This window comes from Passer montanus, unplaced genomic scaffold (assembly GCF_014805655.1).
Source record: "Passer montanus isolate IOZ18808 unplaced genomic scaffold, ASM1480565v1 scaffold27, whole genome shotgun sequence".
In the NCBI taxonomy this organism is placed as follows: domain Eukaryota; kingdom Metazoa; phylum Chordata; class Aves; order Passeriformes; family Passeridae; genus Passer; species Passer montanus.
Window position 1 is genome coordinate 5,568,588 of NW_024367372.1, and position 15,226 is coordinate 5,583,813.

The 15,226-nt window shown below is 40.3% G+C and overlaps 1 protein-coding gene across 12 annotated transcripts in view; it reads left to right on the plus strand.

The window, feature by feature from the left end:
- BEGAIN (brain enriched guanylate kinase associated) overlaps positions 1-15,226 on the plus strand; it is a 159,712-nt gene that overhangs the window by 39,900 nt on the left and 104,586 nt on the right. For 3 of the 12 annotated variants that reach the window (XM_039712936.1, XM_039712928.1, XM_039712934.1), the window contains one exon: positions 5,268-5,296. In XM_039712936.1, the coding sequence (XP_039568870.1) occupies positions 5,283-5,296 (14 nt within the window). In that variant the 5' untranslated portion in view covers positions 5,268-5,282. Of the gene's footprint in view, positions 1-4,603; positions 4,880-4,923; positions 5,297-7,417; positions 7,508-9,928; positions 10,291-15,226 lie in introns of those variants that run through there. The other 9 variants (XM_039712938.1, XM_039712937.1, XM_039712933.1 and 6 more) reach the window with 8 other exon arrangements.

Here is a 15,226-nt window from a genome sequence, read left to right on the forward strand (position 1 = left end):
TTGTTGTTGGTAAGTCTAAACTGGTTGACAAATGTTTTTCCTTGTGTCCAACATGAAAACCCTCCACAGCTTAATGGAACCCTCCCATTCTTTCTAGTATGTGTGACGTTCCTCTTCCCAAGAGAAAATGTTTTTCATTTCAGTGGCTCCAACAAGTTCAATAGTATGGAAAGGACAAAGGCTGTTATCCTTGGCAGCTTCTGCCTTCTTCCTCAGTGTTAAACCTCTTCACCTTTTATATATGAAATATCTTCAGATGAACATAGTGGAGGTGTTTTATGGCCCATGGTGGGAACACATGCTTTTTGAGCAAAATATCTATTACAGTGGCAACTGCGGAGACTTGGACTCAATTTTCTATGTACCTCCACAAAAATTTCAGGCAAGAGTTTTACAGGAAGATGATCCTTCTTTTGTAAACATCTATCAGATACATTCAATACAATCAAATGGAAATAGACACTTCCTCCAGCTCTTTTTAAGTTTCTGTAGATTAAACTTTAGTCTTTCTTCAGGCATTGCCTGAGTGGTACTTTAAAGCAAATAAAAGAAATCTCTAAAAATTGATTAACATCTAATTAAAGATTGATCCTATCAAATTATGTAGTCCATAATTTTTATTAAATCAAATCTTTAACTCTTGTACTCTGTAGGAAAATAAAGGAAAAAGGACCACAGTACTTTCTATCAATAAAACTTTAGTACAACAGGAAGCAGAAAAGAATGTTGAAGTAATATAATTGGATTGGAAACATGTGGCTGTTTACAAATGTGCTAGAAGTCCAGACAACTGTAATTGTGAATGAGCTCTCATTTACAGCTTTCCTCAACAAAGAAATAAAAGTAACTTCCACAATAATAAACAAGCCTGAGTAAACAGTAAGAATAAATGAGTGGCAGCAAATTCCTGCTACTCTTTCTTTTCTGGTACCTTTGGTAGCAACAAGCCAATGTACAACTCCAAAGTCACTGAACACAGTGGGAGGACTTGGTGAGCACTGAGCCAGACCCTGGGTCCAGTCCCTCCCTCTAATATAAAAAGCGTTTTCTAAGAAAGCAAAAGATAATAACTAAAAGAAAAAATTCACCTCCAGGGTACTTCTTTTTCACATGTACCTCGGGCAGATGCAGAAGGATGAAAATTAACCTCAACATCTTAGAAGAAGGAAATTCCTTTAGACATCTGAAAGATCTGAAATTTCATTATTGCTTATCCCTCAAAAAGGGACCATAAAGGAAATAAAGCATAAACACAATGTGAACTAAATAGAATGATAGACCCTCAGCATGACTTTTTAATTTAAAAATATTTAGGTTCAATAATCAATGCTATAGACACTGATTACATAAAAACCCCAAATAACTGGATCACCATACTAAGCTTTGTGGATGTTAATGACTAAGAATATTCTGCCATTGTCTTGAGCTTGTTTGACTCATTAATGAAACAAGGAAAGATTGAAGAAAATCAGGGAATCATAGTATCCTTCATTCACTCTGCTAACTTGAAAACAATCCAAAGGTTGTCATACTGTCTAAATGGCAATAACTATTGTTCTAAAGAGGGAAAAAAGCTCAGTTAAATTTCCTGGGGTTTCCATTAACAGCATCCATGCTTTCATGCAAGCCAGCAAATGACTTTGTTCTCAAAGAACATCAAAGAATGTCAACTTGCAATATAGAATAAGTGAGGCGTGGGGAATTATATATATATATTTTTTAAAAAAGTAACTGGCTTCTATTTTAATATCCACTCCAAAATGGACTTTTAAATATTTAACACGTCCAAAAAAGGTGAGTCTTGGTAGTTGTGTATCACATTTTCTTCCTTCAAACACTTGGAAAAATATTAGGTTTCTATCAATGTTATTAGTCATTGCCCAAAAGTGCTTCCAGGGATAGTTGCCACACCATGTCTGCAAAAATTAAAATCTTCAAACCTCAGTATTTCAAGTCTCAGTATTTTAAGTAAAGAGACTGTATATAGAAATGTATCCTATTGAGTTACTCAGGCCAAACTTTTTATTAAAAGCAAAAATTGTTATTTTTAGGCCAATTAAATAAATTCTTTAGTCATACTGCGTTGATATTGTAAAAAAATTCCATGTAAATAAATCACATCTGATATTTTTATAATTAAAGGTAATTACTGATCTTAATTTAAAACATTTAATTTTAAAAATCACACAGCTTCAATCACTGCTTAGTTTAGGCATCAAGACTCACTTGAAATGAATCAACACACTAGCAAACAACAATTTATGGATGACTTACCATTTTTAAGGACATTCTTGCACCAGCCTTTACTTCAGTCTGTCTGCTTCAAATAGGTCCCGTAAGACTTTAGGGACAAGATTTGTCCTTAAAGTGGCCAATTCAGAACTGTTTAGACTATATTTTTAAATCAATTCAGTAAGATGTTTCAGATAGGAGCCTTCATAGACAGCAGTGGGAGGATGATGCAACCTCTAAACTTCCACAGGCTAAATCAATGGCAGGGATCTGGCTAGGAGCAGCAATTTTGCCTTAATAAAAATGTCACCTTGTAATTACAGAGCTTTTTCAGAAAACTACAGACTTTTAAAATAGTTTTGAGTTGTTAAAGCTTTTTGGGGGGAAAAAAGAAAAAAATTAAATGTGGAGAAGAGGAGGAAATGGAAGAAGAAAAAGAAAAAAAGGGGATACAAAATTACTTTTCTAAGGGACACAGCTATCTGAGAAAATAAACTGCTTGGGATGAAAGCTATGTTTCTACAGATGCTCCTGTCTTTGTTTTCACCACTTCTTGTATCTGCACACTCGTTTGACTCCCTAGGGTGAAAGCCAGGGCAATCTGCTGAAGAACATACATCTAGTCCTGTTCTGTGCTCCTATTTATTTACTGGAAGTGGATCCCTGTCAAAAGATGTAATGGAGCATTGCAGTGCTGCAGCCCAGAGAAGCTTCTGACCTGGGGCAGAGCATCCTCCTCGAGGAGGATTGATCTGACCCCAAAGTTTCCACATCAGAGAAGAGACATCCTTTTACTGCACAACCTGCCAGGGAAAGGCAGAGTAGAACATCCTCAATGGTCCGAAGGAAAATTGGCCATATTACATGGAACAAAGAGCTTTTTCTGTGAGGAGGTAAAAAACCCAGCCCTACCAGGAAAAAAAAAAAAAAAAAAAAAAAGAAAAGTAATTGCAGCTTGGTTTAGTTTTCTTGTTTGAATTGGTGTTAGGCATTTGCTGAGCTTTTTTCTCCCTACTAATTTCCTGTCAGGATTGGCAGCCAATGACTCACTTGCATTCACAGATGAGTATCACCAAAACATTAGTCTACAGCTCTTCTTCTCAATACTTTGATTTAATCACACAAAGCAACCCCCACACTGACCCCAAGAGTGCAGCATTATTCAAAGCACTAGGCAAAAGCAAGGCCAGGTATCTTCCCTTGATGTCTGCAGATTTTGCCATAATGGAAGCTCTGAAATCAGACATTGTAAGTCTTCACAGAGACTCCCAGAGTTCAAGGCAAAGAAATAGTGAGTAGCCATGCAAAGGGACTGTCATCTCCTCAAAAATTAAAGGAACATGATGAGCAGGGCAGCGTTGGAGAGCTCATGTCTGAAGAGTCAAGCAAGTGGGTCTGCCAGTTCTCTTATGCCCAGGGAGAAAGCCTCTGTCGTTCATTTTCTGCTCAGCAGTGTTGAATCTATTTCCTGTGTACTACAGAATATGCAGGATTCAATGGACAGACACAAATTAATGGGTCTTACGTTGCATTTTTAATTTCAAGATTCCACACACACCCTTGTGGTTCCAACACAGCACATATGTAATACATGTTTACATAGCAAGGACCATGCAAACAAGCATTAAATATGTTACTGAGAAGCTGAGGAGGGTTTTTCCTGCAGCTGACTTCCTGCCTATGGTGAATGGCTAAAATCCTTAATGTTTGACATCAGAAATTGCTGTGCAAACACCAACCTGACAGACAACTTCTCTCATGGGCAAATCAAAAGTAAATGAGAAAAAGGGAAGACAAGTGACCCAATGAAGGACCAACAATTTGTCATTTGGGATGTTTTATTAGGCAGTTTGACAAATTTCCTGCTGGTAACTGATTAAATTTACATCCTCTATTTTTAATCTTTAATTTATTTCATACTCAAATATGATTGTTAGCCATTAATCAATAAGGTTTAAAGTGCTCATGATTAATGACCAATGCTTTCAGTATAAATAAGAGATTCTGTGATGCTGGGATTTATCTGGCTCTAGAGATTGCAGGATTGCTCTGAGTGCTCATTCCTTAGTTACAATAAAGCGGGACTGGGAGAATTGATGAGATTCTGTGCCAGCGCTGTGCTAAAATTAAATGGGAGCAGCCACTTAGGATCTGCACGATATAATGACAAAAAAGAAACCAAAGGGTTAACAAGACTATGCTAACAAGTAATGCTGGAGGAATTAATGAGCGCTATAGACAAGCAGGAATTTACAGCATCTATACGGTCAAAAGAACGGAGGCAGGTTGATGAAATGACGACCAGGGCCGTGGCGGCTCTGTGAGGATGCGAGGAGATCCTCTCGGTCCGAGGGAGAGCCGGGGGTGACGGAGCCCGGCGGGGCAGGGGCCGGCAGCTTCAGGCGGGGCAGCAGCAGCCAAAGGGTTAACCAGACGCCTCCGTGCATTGAGATGCTAATTGTCAAGATAGTGTATGACTTGAGGAAAGTAATTTGATTACTCGAAACTCCCACTAAGGAGGCAAGCTGGTGTCCTTCCATCTGTCGGGCTCAGGGAAAGATGATGAATTGAGCTCCGGATTCACGTGTGATGAAGTCACTGTCAATCCCCGCCAGCCCAGCCCGCTGCCATGCCCACCGCGCACAGGGTAGCACCGCAATTCAACTTTCCCTGGGAAACCCAGGAGGCTCACTAACCTGTTACTTGCTGCTGCTTGCTTTTGGCTTTTTTTTTTTTTTTTCCTTCCCTTCTTCTTCTCCTTCTTCTTTTTTTCCCCTCCCCATTCTCTGCCTCAGCGCTACAACTGAGTCATTCCGGTGCCCATGGCTCGTGGGTATTCCGGGCTCCCACCGCGCTCGCCTCTATTCCCCACTCCAGCTGCCGCTGGCATTTTCGGCTAATGCAGATGTGGGGCTCGCTGGCCGGCGCTTTGCAGCCACTTGCCGAGAAGCATTCGGAAAGCCTTAACTATGCATAAATCTGCAGAGTGAATGTTTTCTTTCATTCACTTGCTCCTATTATTTGATTTCTTGTAGGCCTCTGCGGCAGAAATGGAGAAAATAAGGTAAGTGAGACAGTTTATTTACATCTCTTTATAGAGAGGAAATGTTCTGTTGCACAATGCACAATACAGGCTCTTGGAAAATATTTTGCTTTATACGATCAGAGTAGAATACTGGGTTGCATGATGATGCAAGGCAAGCTGTGCTTTAGAGACAAAAGAAAAGGAATGTGGTTGTTCTAGTAAATCTGTTTTGCAGGGATGTCAATTCAGAAAGCATGTTTTACACACAAACATGTTTTATTGCCAGATGCAGAGCATATTTGATTATATAAATGTTGTAGCCACTTGTCCATTTACTGCAAGAGCCTGCCATTCCATTTAATGAGGAAAGTGGATCAATAATTCATGAAAAAGCAGAAGAAAATATAGGCTTGACTTCAAAGCATCTAATTAATGTGGTTTGTTTCAATATAGCACTGTAACATTGGTGTTCGATTTTTGTTTTATATTGTATACCAGCCAGATAAATCTCGTCTCCTCTGTGTTTAAAATGTTGTCATACTGTACCAGTTTCTCAGCACATCTCTTTGCTTTAAGCAAAAGGAGATGGGTTTTATAACATAAGTTTTCCATCTCATGTCCTAGTGCAAGTCTGTTTTGGGGGATATTGCTTTTGTGTATGTTGTTGAGAAAGAAAAAGAAAGAAGAAAGCATTCTAGCCCTTTTTAAAAAAATAATTAAAAATTACTGAAACCTTGTCTACTAACACATTATCAACGTGATAGGTATGAGATGAACTTTTTACTACCCTTTAAATACTTTATGGAACTTCTTTTCACAATCAAATACTGGCCAGGATCTTGGTTTTATTGGACAAGCCTAAATTCCTTCTCTGAATCTGGTAACTCTGGTTAGTGACAACTCTTGTCCAAGAAAAACTTTTTAGATTCCTTCAGTTTGGAATGGCTATCCTGAGTTATTAGAAATACTGAGAAGTTCTGAAATTCAAGAAATAGCTGGGCAAATGCAAAACAACAGAAATTTGATCAAGTGTTTAATGAATTCTGGGCTGGAAACAGAATCCTGTTTTTCTTTTGAGGCAAAGGAGGTTAAGTCTCTTACAGTGGATTTGAAGCTGCATGTCCAAAAGTTACTAAGAATGTATTTTTAAAACACTTAAGTTATACACTTTTGTAGACCCTCATGACAACAGAAGTATTGTAACTTTTGTGCTGAAAGAAAACCACTGTGTAATGTATTATGGATTTTCATGTATTTAAGTACTATAATGTTAAAGCTGTGAGTTTTTCCTGAGTAATGTCTGAGAAAATGCTTCAGTATATGGACTGGTGTCTAATAAAAATTCCAAACAATCACCAATAGTGTATGCACACTTCTGTCATGAATGGCTCTCTTGGAAGATGCAAGTGAATATATATTTACATCTTTGCTTTATAAGCATGTGTGCACAAATGCAGTCTAATCCTTGTAATACTTTCCTGAGCATGCCTTGGTCTCTGCTTTTAGTCTTGCCTCTTTTGCAGTAATGGGTTACAGAGCCCAGGAGAACAAGCAGAATGTAGTGAAAAAAACCCAAGAATTTTCTATAATGAGAACAAACATTCATAAAGTTCCATTTTTTAAACAGCACGATTTTGCAGCTGTCAGGCTTGCCAGTCTTTACCTCAGTACTCCCTGAGTACTACACAGATGGAAAAGTCAACCCTGCCCTTCACTGAAATGAAGCAGGAGCTTCACTGTTAACTCCAAGAGAGAAGGGTCAGGCTCTCTCAGGAGTTTGGTAAAGAAATTTTCTGTTAAAAATTCTTGTGTGCAAAGGTTGATTCTGGCAGAGGTTTGTCTCCATGAGCCCAGTAGGTGCAAGGCCAGTTCCAGAGCTCCTTGTGCTCCCAAGCAGAGCAGCAAGCCAGGCTGGGGGAGCTCCAGCAGGAGCCAGTGAAGAACCTGCACTGCTCCATCCCAAACTTTTCCAGGGTCCATGCTGACAGTCATTCCCTTGGATGCAAACTGACAGAATCCTTGGCAGTTTAAGGAAACTATCTGGAGTTGTTATCTAAAATAGCTGGGAAACTCACAGCCTGCAGAGGATTCGATTTTTTCTAAATTTATCAAAGTGTGGTACCCAGGTAAAAAACAAGTTACCCTGTGTTTTAACCACAGTGGCTTCAGAGAGGTCATGAAGAGAGATAACCTGAAGCTAGGAGAAGAAAGAAAGAAACGAGAGGAAAATGGCAGGCTGGGAGGAAAGAGGTATTTTTTGTTATATGCAGAAACCGGTGTAACATGGAAAAGCCATTCCCACATGATACTTCATTGTGTTCTGCCCGATCTCCTGTCTTAGCTTCTTTTTTTGCTGCCAGCTGAGGATATGCCATTCCACATCACCTGGGATGTGTTGGCCCAAGCACTGGAGGGTGAGCCCACACCAGCTGTGGGGCTGGGGTGCACGGAGGGTACAAGGCTCCTGCAAAAGAGGGAGGAGAAAGGGGTTCTGCAATGAGCAAAAAGGAAACAAACATTGTTAGAGAAACAGGACAGCAGGAGCAATGTGCATAACCACAGGACAGTGAAGCCAGGCTGAAAACCCTCAGGGTCAGTGATAGAGGTTTGCAATTCACAGTGCTCTTTAAATAAGAACAGGTGACAGTCCTTGGGGCCAAACATTTTATGAAGGCAGCTTTGTAAGTCTTTGGGTGAGCTTTGTACATTCCCCAGCCCAGAAGAATGGGGATCCATCTGGGGCATCCCAAGGACTGGGGCAGCCAGGCCCATTCAGAGAGAGGGGTGAACACAGGAGCCTGAAAAGTTGATCCACTGATAGCTTGTGCTTTGTTCAGCCATAAAATTCATTGAGCCGGGCAGCATAAGCAACAGTGCAAACTAATGCAAGTCTTATTGTCACATTCCTTCACAGAGAATCTGTCCAGAACAATGTGATTCGTCTCACATAACACAGAAATAATTCCCCCTCCACACCAAGGAGCTGCTGTGACCTGCACTGTCACATGCTGCCCTTTTCAGCAGGGGCTTGCTGTCACAGAGCTATGTGTGGAAGGAGAAGTAGGAAGCAGGGGTGGGAGGTTGTCAGTATTTAGCCTGACACAGGGACACCTTCCTCTAGAAGTAGAAACATGCAATTTTGTGCTAAAACTTTGACTGAAAAGAATCAGTTTTTTGCAATGAAGTCTTCTCACTGTAAATGTTTATTACATTTCAAGGTACCAATATATTAGGCAGGAGTTAGGCTAACTACTAAGCACAAACCTCTTGAGGATCTGTACTTATGTAGGTTGGGTGCGTATGGTTATAGAGTCACTTTAAGCCTTAATTACTTCTGATTCCAACCTTTTAAATACAGTTTTTTGGATCTGGTTCTTTTTCATGTCTATAAACAAGGACTGAAAATCTTAGTTAATAAAGTGAATTTCAAATATACCTGTACTATCTTATTTTGACTCAGCAGTGTGCTGTCTTTGGTGCATATATGCAAGAGAAGCACAAGCCTTCCAAACCTGGGGTCTTGCATGTCTGTGGTGGCTGGCACATAAAATTGCCAGTAGACTGGAAGGTACTCCTTCAACTCAGATTGAACCCATAGAATGGTTAAAAATTGTAAATGAAAGACCAGTTCCACTGCAACTCCAGCACAGACTTCTGGCTACTTTTTTTCTTTTCTTCCATTCCATCCTGCTTGAAATACAGGTTGTAATAGTCAAACTTCCTGAGTGAGGATGATGTAAGGTTTGGCAAAACAGATCTCTAGAAATACTTTATACACAGATATTGATTGGCTTCTTAGCTTTCTTACAGTGAAGAGTATGTCACTCCACAGGAAATGTCACTTAAAGAGACAGATACTGTTCAATAAAAGCTTTTTCTTTTTTTTTTTTTTAATACACTCCTAAAATTTCAGTGACAATTTAGAAACTCTATAAATCAATATTCTTAGTTCTAAGCTTTCAAGATCCACAACAGGCTGAACTGTATATCTAAAGGTACACAAAACAGGACACATCATCACCATGACCAGCTGCCAGGCTCACAGTGCCTCCAAGGAGGCTGAGTTTCCACTTTAAAATATAATCTTGGAATTCCTCAACTGAGAATTACTTTATTTTGGTAGCATTAGTAGGAGCACTGCACTAATTACCCAGGGATCTCTGATAAAAGCGACCCATGTCCCAAGGAATGGGTGAGGTAACATCTTTATTTCACTGTAGTCTTTGTTTCAGAACATATGAAAGCAAAGTGGTTTGTTGTGCACACACAGCTGGTAGTAAAGTCAGCAGCTTGATCCAAGTTTCTTGAATTTTTAGACTTGGACTTTTCTCAAGCATGTTTGAGTTCATCTGTGGTAAGGAAGGAATATGGGTTTCTTCAAAAGGAACACCAGAGGCACATGCAGTTCTAGGGAAAAGCCTCTGCCATGGTTTCCTGGAAATGTAAATACCTTCCTAAATGCCCACCTGATCATGCTGCCTTCCTTGCACTTGGTATAAATATAGCCCTCTTCATATGCTAATGAACACACTGCAATTTCCTGCCATCCCCACCTTGTCCTTATTCCTCTCTCAGCCTGTATCTACATTAATTTCACCACATACTTGCACACAAGGGGAGGACTTTTTCTCCCAGAAAGTTAACCAACAAACATGGTTTACTTTACCCTAGGTCTGGTCTCCACATCCACAGCTGATATGCTGGGAGCCACTGCCTTGTACAGAAGCAAAATGCCACAGGACAGCAGCAGGGCTGTGCAAGAAGCAGCTCCACCATCTGCTCAGCAGTGTCTTCAGGCTCTAGTTGATGCTGGGATGTGAAACCCCAGCTGTGGACACAGGCAAAGAGATGGAATGGGGCAAGCTCAGAAGAAATAGAGCATAGGAAAATGCTAGCATGAAAGGGCCATGACTTTGGGGTTATTAGAGGTAATGGTAAAACAGTCATCAAGCTGGGTGAATTTTGGGTGTATTTTGAAAAATGGAGAAGAAAAGGAGAAGGATAAAAAAGCTGCCTAACATATATTCAAACAGGTAAACCAGGTTTTCATTTTTCCTCTGTTTTGCAAGCTGTTTTTATCTGCCAGGCATTCCCAGCAGCAGTGACAGCCCTGCCATGCTGTTTTCAGCACATCTGGTTTGTTCCTGCTGCCATCCATGGTGTGACTGTAGCTAAAGCACATGTCTCTCTCTCTCTCCCCCCAAGACCACACTCAGCTTTGAGTTTGGTGCTTGTCAAACATAGCAATGGGAGCAATGGACACACACAGGTATATTCACAGCCCCCAGGGGAGCTATATCCCTGGAATTGGGATTGGTTGAGGCCCAGAGCCATGCTTATCCACCTATTACAGTACCCCTGAGAATTTTGTTAGTGCTGTCAGAGGCACAGGATGCTGGTGCAGATTATCACACCTAATTTCTACTATTACTATTCCCTGTGCTAGTCAGCCAAACCAGCAGTAGTTCAGCTGAGGAAGGAGTGTTGCTGCCATGCTATCCTACAATCCTGTGCCCTGAGCTTCTGTCTGCTGCTTGGAAGAATGATCTTAAAGGCAGTGATGTCAGTATGCAAGGAACCATGCCCATCAGCTGCTGCAACAAGTGCTGTGTTACAGCATCCTTTAGCTCTACATAAATACTGAGTGAAGTAAAAGCATCCACCAAACAAGGAACATGACAGAAACTGAGGGCAGAACAGATTAAAGTTGAATGAAACCAGGTAGAGCTGTGCAAAGTGGCCTCCAGGGACAAGTGGGAGATGAGCAAACATCTGAAGAGACCAAGGAAGTAGGTAGGAGTAGATGAGCCATGCCATCAGCCAGGAGCTGCAGTGAGTCATGGGGAAGAGGCTGGACCTCAGTGATGCCTAGCTTACAAATAATGATCTGCCTACCCCTTTCTTGCAAGGCAAAATGCATCACTGAGCAATGCCATGAGCTTCTCAGAAAAGAAAAATAAATAAAAGGAGGCACTTTAGACAAATATTTAAGAAAAAAAGAAAGAAAATTCCATTTTGTATAGTGCTTGTGATTAGTTCAGACCTGTGTATCATAAGGTCCAGAACTTACAGAACAGTTTCTCTTTTTGTTGTGGGTTCTCCCCCCTCAAGTTCCAAAGACACAATTATCCATGATTCAAAGAAATTCAAAGGTGGGAAAATTGGATGCCTCCCCTTTATTGCTATTAGGCTTCAGTTTATGTAAGCACTTTGACCAAAGCTACTGGGGGGGGTGTGCTGAACACTGAAAGCAGCAACTTGCAAAGCAAACAGTGGCAGCCACTGCAGCAGTAGCAAAACAATCTTATAAGCTGAAGAATGTAAGAGGTTTCACGCCATGAACCCCAGATGGTTCAAGGACAGTACAGTTTGAGAACTGCACTTAAGTGTGCTCTGTGGTGAAATCAAGTAGATTTTGTGTGCTTGCTGCTGCTACAGCTCAGACTGATGAAAGAAAGGAGATAACTTGTCTGCAACACTTTATTACAGGCTTTTTGCAATTTCCAGCTCTGCTGCAGCTGGCATGGCTTAGGCAATTTAATTTACCAATCAATTCTTGATTTACACACAAGTGACTTTAGAGTGCATTCAAATAAAACCTGTATCACCACATTTGATGCAGTGTTCTTTACAAATCAAAAGCATCTGAAGTATATCAAAACTATTAAGCTTTTCATATTAAAAATTGAAAAGACTGAATTGTCTTTATGTTTTAGTGATGACCTAAAGCCAGCTTAGCATGAAGTACAATGTGCTGAAAAATAGACAGTAGACAGTGAGGTGTAACCATGCTTTTTGGAATTCAAGAATGTGAGGATTGTATAATATACAGAGCCCTCCAGCAGAACAGCAGGATCATAAGTGCCTGTAGCCCCTTGAAGGATTTCTCTCATGTGTACGATCGTCCTGCTGCTCGTGTGAACTGCACAACTGTTGTTATCCAACTCTTCCAGGAGAAATAAGATCTGCCTCACTGAACAGTGTAGAGTCACTGCTCATTTCTTAGTAATGTTTGTACTGGCATAAAAGTGAGGGCCTCCATGTCACATGCAGCTCTATCATTCCTTAAAGTATTACTTTCTTCATATATGCTTTTTTCAAGCTCTGAAAATCATTGAAAAATCAAGTTGTCATCCTGAACTTGCCCAACTTTCACCATGTCAGCAAAACCAAAACTGAGAAGTTATGTTCAAGTGGACATGTACACACAGCTCATGCAGCAGCTCAGAGGGCAAGCAGTATTTGAGCAGCATGTTGTTGGCAAAGCAGTGGCTGACTTCCATGACATACTAGGACATCATGACTACACAAATGCCATTTCAGCTGTTCAGAGCAAAATGCAAATTTTTACCACCCTGCCTTGATTTTTCTCATTTTCAAAAGAAGGAGGAGACAGAGGAGGAGGATGTAATAGAAGAAAAGAGGAGCTTCAAATTTTTTTGGGAACACTGGGCTCTTCAGGGAGTCACTGCTGTTCTACAAAGACCCTCATGTTCACAAGAAACTCTCATGACGCAGCAGCTCCAAATTGCTGCCTGCTCTTCAAGACCAGTTTCATATCCATGTCAGAGCAAAGGGCCTTAACTCTGAAGCTTCCATACAAATCAGGTGAAGGAAATAGCTCATTTTGTGTTTCTGTTAGCTATACATGCCATTTAGATAAAAGGATCAGTTTAAGAAACTGCTTTATTTTTAAGGCATTCCAAGAACTATACTGGAATTCCTAGCAATGAATGGCTACTTAATCTTTTCCCTTGATATCACCCAAGAGCTTGTTCTTGCAGCAGGCAATTTGAAGAGGAAAGCAATCAGCACTCCTCTTTTCTGTGCTTTCTAGTTTAAAAAGTGTTAAATCTTTCTGCTACTATTTAACTCAGGTATGCTGGCTTAACCAAGGTATTGCACAAATTAACATAGTATTCAATGCTTCACCTGTACAGAATAGTCTACAGATAAAAAAAGAAATTGCCTTACTTGGTCTTACTGCTAAGAAGTTCTACAGATGTAAGTGCTTGAAATTATATTTAAGTAGCACTAAATGTGTGGCATGTGACTTTTTAACTATGTTTTTAACTGCTGGGTCACTTGCTCTTTGAGATATGATTTCCTCTTTTTATGGAGCCTATCTCTGTCCTGTAACAAGGAAGAAGTATTTCCAAGGAGTTAATTAGAAACAGTCCAGACCAAGGTGCACCAAGTACATTCCAAGATTTAAAGGAGATCCATGAGTGGCTGAAAAATACATGTTTTGCAACTCTGCCCAATATTCTTATCAATTCAGTGTGAAACTAGTAACAAGGTACATTCACGGAGAGAAACTCATCCTTAATGATGGGGCAAGTGCTGTTTTCTATAGGGAAGTTGGATTTTTGAGGCTGCATTCAAACAATTTATAGCACTGAAACAGTTCTGCTCAAATTCAAAATAAACTGTATGTTTATTTTTGACTCTCAGCTTATGAATAAAAATGATGCTTTTATTTGTATTTGCATTCAGATTTAGATTGATAAGAGACCAAGAAATAAAGGAAAGATTGAGTCAAATACTCTGAAGACTGGGTAAAAATGAGAAAAACAGCAAACTAGCCCAAAGCAATGCAAGCAGAGTGATGAAAGACAGAGCAGCAATAATATTTAAGTAATTACTTTGAAAGCAACAGCATATCTTAACACACAGAAAAATTTGATTGTCCCAGTCACAAAACTGACCAGAAAGTTTTTACACATCCCCAAAAGGTCCTCTGTCCTACTTCTTCCCAGTGCTGAATACAAAGACAGGTTGTTGCTAAAAGGGGTGCATGATTGGCCTGGGTGATTTTTGCCCAAATCTGCACAGCAGCTGGCCCTCAAATCCCACGCTGCCATCTCCTTGCAGCCCTGCAAACACAGTGAAGCCACACAGTGAATGAAACATCTGGAGTCTCAAGCCACATCAGCAGCGTGACCCTGACAAGTCTGAACCTCTCCAGTTCCACTTCAGTTCTGAGCCTCCACAAGCCTTTTGGAAAAGAAATACATTTCCTGGATTATCCCTGTCCCTATTGGACCAACGTGCAATAGGCATGAGGGGCAGGTTTCCAGATAGATTTTCAGCCCACACTTCAAAAGGTAGTCTAGAATAGCCCAGTTAATTCCAGTCTTTGCTCTGGAGCCCCTACATATCTGACAAGCTTGCAGAGGTTCCCAGGTAAATAGGGCTGATGAAGGTCATGAGAATAATGAAATTTTCTTTTTTTTCACTTGTGGAAGGCAAAACAATACCCTTGCTCTGCAGCTGAAACTACTGTGGCCCCCTTGCTAAAATGACATTCCCAGCAGTGGAGTCTCCCAAAGCATATTTTTATGGCTTTTTGGTCCTGTTTTATTTCTTCATGAGATGCTGACAGTGTCTTGTCTTTACATCAAATGCTCTTTATTAAACTCTTTCACTCCAGAAAGCACCAAGAGCAGGAAGCCTCTAGGAGATACACAGTGGACCACAGTTCCATGTGAAGGAAGGACCAAGAGTCTTGGCTTTTCCATAAAGAAAGTTAATTAGTCCTTTGTATAACTCAGAGGGTAGCTGTGGCAACAGACCATATGAGCACGAGAGGGAAGAAATGAGTCATGGGTAGAGGAGACTGACGTGAGTTTCTTTGGGCCAAATTTAGCTGACCTATACTGTTTAGTAAGAAAGCAATTTGCCTCCCTGCCCCACTTCCCTCCTTCTCAATCTACAAGAGAAATCACAACCTAAAAGTCACGACTATTCTTCTGAAAAATTAAAAATACATTAAATTATAGCACTAAACAGGTACTCTGCTAATAAATATCAGTTCAGAGGACTAAAGCTCTCTTGTCTACTGCATATGATGCAAAAAGTTCCACATAATGGTAACTTCTGAAAACAAGAACTTTTTTTTCCTCCACCTTGACAAAGCTGCTGATGCAGAGTTTTACAGTGACTGTAGACTTCAACTTGCTTTCCTAT